The following is a 12994-nucleotide window of genomic DNA, read 5'->3' on the forward strand; positions in this document are numbered from 1 at the left end:
TGGGAAATAAAATGTACAAGGACACCTATTTATGAACTTCTATATGATTTTGTAGATAGACCTGGTAGTGTCCTTTTTGCTGTGTACAAGCAGGTTCCTTACTGAAGAAGAGATTTTGCCTTATTCTGAGAACCAACCAACTTCCAGCCACTCAGATAAAAACCTTTGAAGATCAGGGTCCTGCACAGCATGGAAAGGAAGTCCAGTGAAAATTATGATATTGCTGTCCCTATGGGACTCAAAGTTTTCGACTAAAAATGACAGGGTCATGATGTTAGGCTAACCAGATCTCCCAAGCTCTGCTTTTGCCTGACCTGAAAAATGACTCTTTAAAGGAGAAGAAATGAAGAGAAAGCACAAATGGTTCTCTGACCATGAAAATTTCAGAATATATTAGAGATGAACCCTGGAGGAAAGATTTGAAATTACTTACTTGGATATAGAAGGGTGAAAGTCAATAGCTTTGGAAGCTCTGATGGTTTATTGTTGTTTATTTTTTTATCTTTTTTTAGCAGCAGATGAATCTGAGTACACATTCTGCGACAGAAATTAGTATTTGTTTGGGTAAATGTTTAGTCTATAAATTAAATGCAATTAAATTTGAAGGCCTTTCATCCTGAATCTGATTAAAAGAGTCATTAAAGTAAATATTACCATATGTCCTAAAAAGACCTAAAAAAACTTTGTTGATATATAAAGGCTGGTGTGTATATATCATGTAGATGAGTTTGGACAGTATAGAAATGATAATGCGGAAGAAATACTCTAGAGACTATTGAACCCAGTAATGTACTGGGCACTTTGTGCCACTGAGTTAAGACTAGATTTAATTTCTGAATGTACGCTGTAAAGCCAGCAGATACCAGGGCAAGTATTTTCTTTTCCCCCTTTTGAGAAGGAAGTTGTCTTTGTGTGAACTACTCATCAAGATAAGAGGATATCTTCATCCCTAATGTTTTAGGTGTCATAGCAACAAGAAATAAGACCTCTGTAAACATTCTTGGTGCTGAGAAGAATATGAAAGTAGCTTGAACTGAAGGGCACTGACTGCGTCTTTCCACCTCAGTTCTACTAAGCTGCTTGGCAGAGTGTCTTTCCTTGTATTTTTCTTAGTTGCATCATTCCTTCCTGAAAGATCTCTTTTAATACTCTGGTTTCCTACATTTATAGCTTTAACTCCTCTTTTGATTGATCATAAGGGTGGCTGAAGAATTATTTTTAGAAAATATTTTTCTCACTGGATGACTCCCTTACTTGACTTGGAGGGCTGCAACCTCACTAACTGGTGTTAAGAATGTAAATAGACCAAGATCTAAATGGAGTATCAGAAATACCTTCAGGTATATTTTCCCTCCAAATCAATGAGCTTCATAATAGATGTATCAAGCAAACACACCATCTGTTATCAAAGCCTGCCTCACTCCTTGGCAGACTTGGTTCTGGGGAAGAACAGAGAGGTACTTGAGAGCACTCCCATGATATGGGCTATTTTTTGTTTACAGTAGAAGAGATTATTGTTATCATCTTCACTCTAATTATTTTCTGGCCCACACTGGCAACAAGAGAGGCTTGATGAATACTGCGTCCTTGCTCCCAGCACCATAGGGGTAGCCACTGGCTCTGCTTGCTCTTTCAGAGAAAGATAGAGTAGTACTACACTAAGAGAATATGCAAGTCTCAAGATGTTGACACACCTGCTTTGAGAACAAGTGTTTACACATACTCTTGCACACTTTCCAAGGAGTCCAAACCCTCCTTTCAGGTTTCTGAAATGCCCTCAGAATTCAGGTGACTTGGACGTGGCCCTTGACTCTCAAATATGTTTTATCTCTCTGGTCTGATACACTCTTAGAAACGGAATTTTCTTCATAGACTTTCTTCATAGAGATAAAAGTGTTATACAGAATACTGTTTTAGATAAGTGCCAAACATCTATGCATAGTTTATAAAAAGGTTTCTTGATCAATTAGAAATTAGGGTCTTGTACATGGATTTAATGACATGTCCTGTAACTAATCTATAAATGGATTCAAAACCGAGCACAACTAGAACAAAAAGGAAATGTTGAGCTCTCAGAAAATAAATTTCCTTTCTATATGAATTACAGACTCGTCATTTATTCTTGTGATTGGATATGTATCTCTAAATTATGCTTGGGAGAAGATGTATGCATATTTTTTTCTGACTATGTAAATGGTTAAATTAGACCTGTAGGTTCATAGGTAATTCAATGGCTGATGCATCATTAATTTAAATTGACACTTGGTAACCTTTGCAACTCTGCAATATGTAATCTACGTTATGTGGAATAATTCCATGAGCATTTTCAAAATATCAGGTACGAATCTCTTAATATTACTGTACAATGTGGAGGAAAGTTTTTCTAAAATATAAAAACATTAATAAAAATAAAATATATGACAATAATATAACATGTATTTTCTTCATCACAAAATAACAGTATTCCTGCAGATCAGTACACTTAAATTATTATTATCTATTATTATTATTATTTTTAATCTGAACTAAAACAAACATGTTTTTGAGAGGAACGCAGAGGAGCCCACCAGAAAAAGAAAAACAACGACAAAAAAAAGTGAATAACCCGAACTCCCCAAGAACTATAACTTCTAAAAGATTCCATACATCAAATAAGATATGAAATTTTACAGGAAATAATACAGATTTTCCTGCTAGTTAGTGTACTGCAGACATGCACTTTTGCTTCTATTCAAAGAAAATTAAATTTATGTCTCATAACAAGTATTGAGAAGACATGTAACTGGAAAAACAATTTCATATTTAATTTGCATATTGAAAATGATAACTTTCTGAGCCTCTTGTGTGGTTGAGCATGATACTTAAATTTTCCATAAAAATATATATATTTGGTTCAAATGGTTCAAAAAATATATTTAAAATATATATTCAAATGACACATGAATAAAATTGAACAATAAATTGAGCACACATTCAGACATGAAAATGAATAATACAAAACAAAAATTTCCATTTTACGAAGTTAAGTTTACAAGATGGTAATTTTGAATAAAGCCTTCAACAACAACAATCTTATCATTGTAGCATAATTCTAAGTATATGGAACTTCATCATATTATTCCTTTCTTCCAGTAATATAAACTAAGCCATATTTGTTTCAGTGTACTCACTAAATTTTCTCTTATTGAAACAAATATCTCTAACCTTGGATATAAAAATGATAACTAATGAATTTGGGAACAGACGCAGATAACTTTACAAATATATAATATTACTTAAAAATAGAGGAAAATATATTGGAACAAATGAAAGCTTACTTAAAAATGAAAATAGACCATCAGACTTGTGGAAGTTTAATTTCCAATGGAAGTAATTTCCTTTACTTAGGCATCTAAAGGATGTCTGGAGACCGATTCTTCTCACTGTAAAATGGACACCAAAATCTAGGCTTTCTATCTTGACTTTATTGACTTAAGTTACCAAGTGCAAAACTACATTAAAATAGTGAAATTCAAATGTTTGGAATCTGAATCCCGCCAACTAAAAAATGCCTGTAGGCTAATAATCCGTATTCAACCCATAGTACCAGAACCAGATAACTTTTGGTATACGATAGCTGCTGACAGACATATACTTATCCTCTGAGGAGTTAGAAAATAAGTTTGCAGCTTCCTATCTGGTATCTCTTTGTGTCTCCTATTTGGTCACAATATCCAGTCATCTAGTATTGTGGATTTTTGTTTGTTTGGTGGGTTGGTTTGGATTGATTTTTTTTTTTTTTTTTTGAGATCGAGATTGCCATTGTTTACACATACAAATACTTTTCTCATTGTGTATTTTTGTTTATAAAGAATCAAAGAATCATACTTTTAAACTGGCTCATTCTGTAGAAAGGAATAATAGATATTGTTAACATGTAGAAATTTTTTTTCGTTCTTAAAGACCTACCTTTTTTCTGTCACTCTTCAAAACAGTGATTTGTTTAGAAATAATCTTTTATGTTAATACTTTCATTCATACATTATTGACTGCATCAGAATCACCTACTTCAAATAACATCATTAACAAGCAACCATAACAGTAAAACAACATGCAGTAGAAAGAGTTTTTATATTCAGTTTTAATTGCATGTGGGTATATCCTAATGATATCTTGATTAAACTTAACTATTAAGAATTGTAATATTGCACAATTAACAGTCATCTTTTGTTTAAGAATCCAGAAGTAAGCAGCGAATTTTCTATTTGCATACATGGACAGCTATAGAACAGCAGAGCGCTCTTAAAAATTAGGAAAACCAAAATGCTACATTCAAGGTGAGTATGTGAATATTCTTATAGTGAAATTTGCACATATTAAGTTGATATATGATGATGTGCACTGGGTTAGCCAACATTCACAGTCAAACAGCATTAAGAAGCTAGCTGAAAATAGCCTAAGACTTAAATTATATATATATTTGTATATGTATATATACATAATTAATGGTAAACGCCATACAATGTTGGCTTCTCTCTAATTGGTTAAATAAGCCCAGGTCATTAAAACATAATTACAAATACGTTCCTTTTTGCCATAAAAAGCTATATATATGTATTCTATGAGTATTTACAATGTAGGACCTACAACTTTTTTTTCAGATATAGATATATGTGCTCTTATAAGAAGCAAAACAATCATGCCAAAGTTGAGTGTCTCCCTTAATGAAAGAAAATTGTATTTAAATAGGCCTCTTATTGCAATCCATTTACAGGTAGGTGTGTGGAATTATGTGACATTTCAGAAGTCTTATGTCAATAGTAGCTATCAGATTCACTTCATATACTGGTGATAAAACTATCTCATCAAATCAACTACAGCAACAGTACAAATTTTAAAAAATCCAGTAACAACACTGCTCACAAAAAAAGACCTATTTACCCACTTTGAGCATATAGTTATGATTTTTAACAACAGTACATTCATTTAAAAATTACACTTTAGATACTGCAATACAGTGTATAGCTTATAAACTGTAAAAAAAAAAAAATAAATGTTCAGAGTTACAATAATAAACACCCTTAAAATCATCGGGGGTACTGTTATAAAGGCTGTTTTCACCTAAGAGCTCTAAACATCGTTTCTTTACCCTGAAAGACAAAGTATGAAATTTATATCTTAATAAGGGCACATACAGTTCAATTATTACATTTACATTTTATCTCACAAGACATTCTGATATTACTTTCTACCATGATTCTTACTATTCCTCTTCTTTTTGTTCTCTAAGTAAAAAAAGACATGGAGTACTTATATCTTGCACTGAGTAAAGTTTCTACAGCTTGGGGATCAATCCTTTCAACTCAAGTGCTTTGTTCTCTACCCAATATTCTGAAACATGCCATGTGCTAATAACGATTTGATGAATGAAATGAAAGCATGTGACCACCTACCCACACACCTTGGCAGAGGTGCACTCCATACACGCCGACCACCACCCAGGCAGGTAAGTTTATTAGCACCTTCCAAGCGATATCCAGGGAAACAAGAAAAGATCAAGGAATCTCCAACACCAAACTGAAAGCCAATTCGCCTGCTGAAGGCAGGAACACCAGGATCATCACATGGTTCCAGATCATATTCTGCAGACAATAAAACATATATATATAGGACAAGTTGTTCACATGGGGAAGAAAAAAAACCATGTCAAATGAGTTGCATTTTGTCAGTATGCATCACTTGAAAAACAAGTATTTCGAGCCATTTTCTCTATTTAAAATAGCACCATTTCTATATTTTTATTATGGCTATATATACAGTAATTATGTATCTATTGTGTCCCACCTACACTACATTTATTTTCCTAATTTTTAAGGGCTGTAATCAGCTTGTACTCTAAGTGGTTTACTATAATTTTCTTTAATTACATCCTCTGTATATTATTCTTGGTTCATTTGATCTGAACTCCCAAACAGCTTTAGAAGTGAGACTTACAGTTTAAAAATTCATTATGTATGAAGAAAATCTAACAAAAAATCAAATGAAATGTCAGGTGAATAAAAAGACATATGACCACATTTTCAAAAAATGCACTTCTGTTTTTCAAGTAAAACTATACTATTTAAATAACAAACTATTTGCATGCCTTTTAGAAATCATACAGATGTCACCTAACTGAAATTAAATATATATATATATAATATATATATATATATATGTATATTTTAAATTTCAAAGTGTCTGGATTTATTTTCTCTTGTAACTATGAACCAGGAATAAATTCACAGAATTTGCAAATCTATAGGAACAAAAAGAAGTAAGAAGTAGTAAAACTGAAGTCCTCAAATGCTTCCTAAAGTGTGTACTTTTTTTCAGCATTACTTAAATAATCTGTTTAACTGACAGTACATGTATACAGAACAATACATGTCCTGGAATTCTTGTTATTCTCAGAGGGGATGATATAGTTAGACTAATATCATAATACAACTTTCAGTTTGTTTTACCTTTACAAGAAACTGGGAATTATAAAAATAACAACAATAATAATAATAAAATACTGTGTCTTTCTCTATCCCTTTGTGCTGGATATGGAACTACTCTGTACTTTCTCCTGTATATATTATTGTCTCTATAATCATAGGAATAATTAAATAATTATTTTTGATTTATTATTGTTGTTGGTATAATAATAATATTAACATAATATTATTTGTATTATTTATAGCTATTTATAACATTATTAAATTATTGCTACGTATTTACTATATATACAGTAGATTAAAATATGTTAAAAAAATTGCGTTGCAGCATGGAATGAATAGCATTTAAGTGCTATTCACTTTCCCCAGGTGGTGGGAAGATGACAGACAATAAGCATAAGTTGAAATACTTAGTAAAACTGTTTCCAACTGGATGCAAGTAAAAACACGTTTTCCAGAGAAGTAGTGCAGTGGGAGGTTTTCAAAATCCTCCTTCACAAAAACATTAGCAACCTGGTTTGATCTCATACCTGATCCAGCTTTGAACAGCAGGTTGGTTTCAATGACCTGCTGAAGTCCCTTCTGATAAGAATTGTTTTTATAATTCTATGATAAACAAACATCACTAAGATATACTTAACAAGGAATGCACAGTTACATGGAAGACATATTAGTCAAGTTCTTTTCACTGATGGTCATCAAAATAAGAATGCAATTTCCATGCATACCAGTTCATGTGTCTCATGTGTTACAGGATGGATAAAAAAATCTATTTGTGTTTTTAACTAAAAGTTTATTTTTTTTATGCATGCAACTTGTAAAGTTTGTCATTGCTACTTTTGATTTTTTCTTTCAAAATGAAGCCAAGACAATCTTCATAGAATAAACTTAGCAGTTTAGTCACTCTGCTGTCAAAAGTTGCTTTCAAAAGGTAGAGCAAAACAAAACAGTTCGTATGTATTACAACTGAATAAAAAATAAAATCAAAAATTTTCATGGAAGGATTAAAAATTTCTTTTCTATCTCTTGTATAGATTTATCTGCAATCAATTCAGTGCTTAGTGGGGCAAATTTCTGTATTAGGTGATATTCAAAATAGATTAAGGTCTTTCACTAAACAGTAAACTGCTTACTATAGCAAAATACATTCTGGTCATTTGAAAATGCAAAAAGACTTATTCATTTGTGCCATAAAATTAATGTGATTGATAATATTTCTGAAAATACTTATTTAATATAAATGATGACTTATGATGGCTATCTATGTGTGTACTTGTTGCAGATAGGGCATAAAACTTTACCTATGTTTGAAAACTTTTGATACATCTATTTTATTACTCTACAATTTTCCCTTTTACATCCATAATAATATTTTGTGTATTTTTCTACAAATGGTCATCTACCATTTTGAGATATTTATAAATAAAATATAAGAGAAAAAAATGCATTTGCATTTCAAACTTCTTGAACTGTTGACTTCTAATTTGGTTAGTTTAAAGTAACCAGAAAAAATATTCATCAATTCGTATGAGAAAATACAACACTATTGCTCTAATCATTTTTTTTTTTTAAATAAGCTGAACTACAGTATTTGTAAACAGTGCATCTATAGGTCTAGTGCAACACTGCCAGACTTCAGATAAAACATGTTTATTGTTTTTCAGTTCTTGAACAATGATGTACGAGAGTCAGATATATTAGTTCCTTATGTGTTTCTCCCACAGAATATCCGTGAGCACAAGCATCTTAACTAGTGGCTGATTCATTCGTACATGCATCTGTAAATATTTCACACTCTAGTAACAGAGATAGGCAAAGAAAATTCTTGAGAAATATATTTTATATGTAGTCTAATTTTAAAAGACTGTAAATAAGCATTAGCAATCTTTATCAATTCTCTTAGAGTTTTTAAAAATTATCAGAACTGCATTTATCAACACCTAATACACCTTCATGAACTTATTTATATAAATGTCTTTTCTTCCATTCCAAAATTAATTTATTTAAATTGCACTGTGACTCTGAGTCAGCATGCTGCTCTTTATTTACAGTTTGTCCTTCTTTTAGTGAAACAGCTCGTTAGATTCTTTTGTATGAAGTTTCTTTTAGTCTTCTTTGTGTATTTTTTCTCCTCCATTTTCCTCCAAACCTCTTTTTCACTGGTTCTCTGGAAACAGGGAAAATTCCTTAAAAGCATCTCGTCATCAACATCTTCTAAATGTTAGCCACCTTTATAAATCTTAGCTGGTCTTCTAAGATACAGACTGTATATTTCTTTCAACTTCTTTACTGGTGTTTAACAACATTTTTGCTATCTGCAAGTTAAAATATTACCTTGGAAACAATTTCTGGACACTTAGCAGGTTGGAATATCTTACCTGAAAACGTAATGTTGAAGCCTTCATAAGAAATTGAAAAATCAGATATAAATCGAAGCTGTGCAGTAAAATTTCCAAAGAGGCCAGCTTTAATAGTAGGGGGTAAGACTGAGCCAGTTAACCTGGCTACTGGTTCTGTGAAGCTGCCATCTTCAGTTATGAGCAAGTAGTCATGGGAGCTCTCAAGATGAAAGGTATGAAAAACCAAATGTACACCTTTAAACATATTAAAAAGGGAGAAAAGAAAAGGATTTAACAGGAAATTTTTCTCTTCCGTTATTTAGTTTACACAGAAAGTAAAACTTAAATGCTATGAGAAGATTTTTAGAAAAAGTCATACATGGAATCAAACCCTGAAATTCAGAGAACAAAAACTCCAGAAAGCAAATAGACTCAACCAATCAGTTTGTGCACTGGGGGTATTTGTTTAGCTCACCATAAATCACCAACTCCTGTAAAATAATTCATAGGATTCAGTGTTATTTGTATACAGCACTCTGAAAATCTAGATTTTATTGTACAGTTTACTCTGTAAGCTTCTGTATTTCTTTTATTTCTAATCTGTCATCATCTCACTATTAAATTAGGAGTCCTACTTTAATAATCAGCTATATTTTTGTATTCATGCTTTATTTTTTGCATTTCCTCAGATACGATTTTGCTTTTTACTCTAAACTTTAGCAAGTGCCTATACACAAGGACCAAGATGACACAGGTTTTATATACAGGTTCACATTAGCTAGGTCACTACTCAGGAAGTGACTACTTTTCCAATTGCCAACTTCCAGTCCAGAAATGAATTGAATTTTCCATTACAGTTAACTTTTAAAATATGATTATTTACTGTGGGGAGCAACAGTCTTCTTAGAAAATCTTCTCACATACTTCAAATTTGAAAATGCCACAAAAGCATTAAATAAAAAAAAAACAGTCTGTAAGAAGATTTTGAATAGTAGAAACTTCCAATATAAGTCTCAGACTAATATCACACATAACAAAGACTTTTCTTGCCATAGAAGGCTGATTGAGGAACGTTTTCATTATATTTTGATTCAGTGATATATAGCATCATCTGTACTTCCTAAGCTTTATTAATTATTTTATTTATTTATTTATTTTTCCCCTTGCTTCTTTTATCCATTTCACCAATGGATAAGCTGCTAAGCACACCCAAATGTTACTCCACTGTGTATACAACATAAAGATATATAATTTTTATTAATTTAAGCTTTTAAGCTTCATGATTTGAGTCTGAAATCTAAGGTTACTAATACACAGATCAAATCTGCTGTTTCATGATTAATATTGGAGAAGAGCTATCAATAAGGCCCTGGAAACTTTCATTTAGTACTTTAGTTTTATTTAACAAGCAACAACATTATTTTCATGTATTTTGGCTCTTCTAATTTCTGCCCATTTTTCTAAGAGAAACTAAAACACATTACCCCAGGTCACTGCTAAAAGAGCATTTCTTTTCCAAAATAAACACAAATTAAAAAGATTACAACATTTGAAGACATTCATTTTGTGAAATTAAACTTCCTCAAAAGAACGGCAGAAAACAATGATTTAAGCAGATTCATAAATGACATTTTGCTTGTTTGAATTTATAAAACACAGAGATTACATATAAATATTAATAATTAATTAATTAATTAAATTAATTAATTAATGAATTAATATAATTATTCTTACCCTTGCCATGTGACACTTCAATAGTCCAAGTGCAGTTTAAAGAGTTTGGATAAAAATCAGGAAAACCTGGAGAAAGAATAGTTCCACTCTTCCCATGAATGTATCCGCCACATAATGCTTAATAGAAGAAAAAAAAAAAAGGAAAACAAAACAGAAGTCATACAGGAAGTCCTGTTTTTAATTAAAAAAAAAAGTTCACTGTTCACTTCTTTAACTACTTTAAAAATTGAAAAATAGGGTCAAGTATTAAACTAGGAAGTTAATTTGAAGCCATGACATTGTTTGACAACAATTTGTTTATTCTTTAAGTAGTCTTTTAACAGAATTTTATTTTTCCTCTACAACATCTTCTGTTAGTTGGCGGGATACCAAAATAAGTAAATCTATGTTCCAGAATATACAAATTCCTATTGTAGCAGTATTTAGAAGTACTGTTTTGTTTTGGTGAACTCACTCAGAAACCATATATCTTACAGTTACCTTTCTTGGACTACATACTTAGAAAGGTATTTCATTCTGTTTTCATCAAACAAAAAAATATAAGAAACAAAATGTATTTTTCTTCAAAGAATAAAAAAGCATTTTTGCTATTTGATTTCTTTCGTGACATTCAGGGAAAAAAATAAGTATTTTCCTCTCACAGGTTCAGGTTTTCCCTTCATAAGTATTTTGAAAGACACAAGTACTATGCTAGAAAATTTTTATGCATATAAGCATTTTGCTAAACTAGGCTGATCCAATTTGCATGGCAAATTAATTAAAGTAAAATAAAGATTTGCATTGCTGAATTACTCACTGATCTCATAAATACAGCATGGCTGTGCTTTTCTTTCATCTGTTGCTGTCCAGCTTTTTATGTTCTTTCAAATTTTAATAAACTAAATATTTTAAAATACAACAATAAAGCATTAAGATGCTTTTAGTCTTCTTCACACAGAAGGATAAACCTTGTCATGAACTAGATGGCAAATATACATGACAAATAGTTGAATACACTTTCAGAAGTTCTACACACAAACATGTACGCACAGCTATAATGCTGGCATTATGGCTATGGTTCTGTTTTCATTTCTTATCAGACTAAGGTGTTTGTTAAAGTTTATTTATTTTAAATTTATGTATTTTATACATATGTTTAAAAATAAGTAGAAGAAATGTTTTAGCCTGGTTTTGCCTGCATAAATGTACTGCTGCACATAAGCCTGAAGGAGAATATGAATGGATAAAACCACAGTAAATGTATGGTATGATAAAAAGAGCACATAAATATTTGCTAGCATAGTTCAGCTTTTTTTTTTTAAAGAAAGATGTGGACAGCTTCATATTCCATATCTCCGAAAACATTCTCTATTTCTACTACTTTTCTAACCAAGTTAAACCCAGTTCTACCCATCTATAAAGAGAAACTTGCTTTCCGACAATAACAAGAGCACATGCATACCCATTTTCCAGTTTTACCACTTCAATCTACCACTAACACTACAAATTTTAGAAGCACATAAAAAATAGAGCTCTAAATATAGTTTTATTGTTCCCCAACTTCTCAATGTCTTGCTTTTTCTGCAGTTACTAAACTGCAGATTTGTAATGTTTCTATTAATATATACCTGTAAATTTCACTGCTCATTTACAGTATTTGAAAGTTAATACAGAGATGTGAAGTATAGCTTTTATTAACAATAAAAATCATTTTTTAAAAATACTGATTTTGGTGTGATTGAAGGTAGGTAGTCGTAATAATAGGCTTAATTAGATCTTGAAAATAAGAGATGGACTTCGTTGGACTTAAATGATGCCACCCGAAGAACTTGACACTTACCGTCACAGCTGGGTAATGCATGATTCCACTGATGGTTTCGTTCACATATGAGTGGTTCTTCATCACTCAGGGTATATCCTGGATCACAGCTAAAAGTTACTGTAGAGCGGATATTAAAGTTGTTACCACGGCGATGGCCATTCACAGGAATCCCTGGGTCAAGGCAGGAATCTGATTCCAGAGTAACACCTGAAATACACAGGTTTAATTTATTTCCTCCCCTTTTTCAGATAGTAAACATAAAAAATCATAAACAATACACTAAAAGAGTAAGTAAGACAGAAGGAAGAAATAGTCCCCAAAAGATACTTCTTAGCGTTGCCTGAGCACTGGTGTGGGATATAAAGGACTGTTTCTAGCTATTGAAGAGCAGTTTTTCAATTTTCAATCTCACAGAATGGAGAAGCCCAAATTAAGAAGGAAAAAAATTGGAGCTGTATATTTATTTGATCAAACAATGAAAAAAAGCACCAATGTATGCACTGAACATCTGCAACTACAGGAAGATATAAAGGTTCGAAGTATTAATACTCAATTTTCTCTTTTCATAGAATCATAGAATATCCTGAGATGGAAGGGACTCACAAGGATCACCGAGTCTAACTCCTGACTCCACATAGGACCAACCACCCAAAAATCAC

The 12994-nt window shown here is 31.7% G+C and overlaps 1 protein-coding gene across 1 annotated transcript in view; it reads right to left on the reverse strand.

Annotated features, from left to right (window-relative positions):
• Positions 1–12994, reverse strand: part of CSMD1 (CUB and Sushi multiple domains 1) — a 1150797-nt gene that overhangs the window by 258627 nt on the left and 879176 nt on the right. Inside the window, exons 18-21 of the mRNA XM_035542943.1 lie at positions 12354–12542; positions 10535–10651; positions 8840–9055; positions 5433–5621 (exon numbers count right to left, since the gene is read on the reverse strand). Coding sequence (XP_035398836.1) covers positions 5433–5621; positions 8840–9055; positions 10535–10651; positions 12354–12542 — 711 coding nt within the window. The remainder of the gene's footprint in view (positions 1–5432; positions 5622–8839; positions 9056–10534; positions 10652–12353; positions 12543–12994) is intronic.

Source organism: Cygnus atratus, chromosome 3 (genome assembly GCF_013377495.2).
Source record: "Cygnus atratus isolate AKBS03 ecotype Queensland, Australia chromosome 3, CAtr_DNAZoo_HiC_assembly, whole genome shotgun sequence".
In the NCBI taxonomy this organism is placed as follows: Eukaryota; Metazoa; Chordata; class Aves; order Anseriformes; family Anatidae; genus Cygnus; species Cygnus atratus.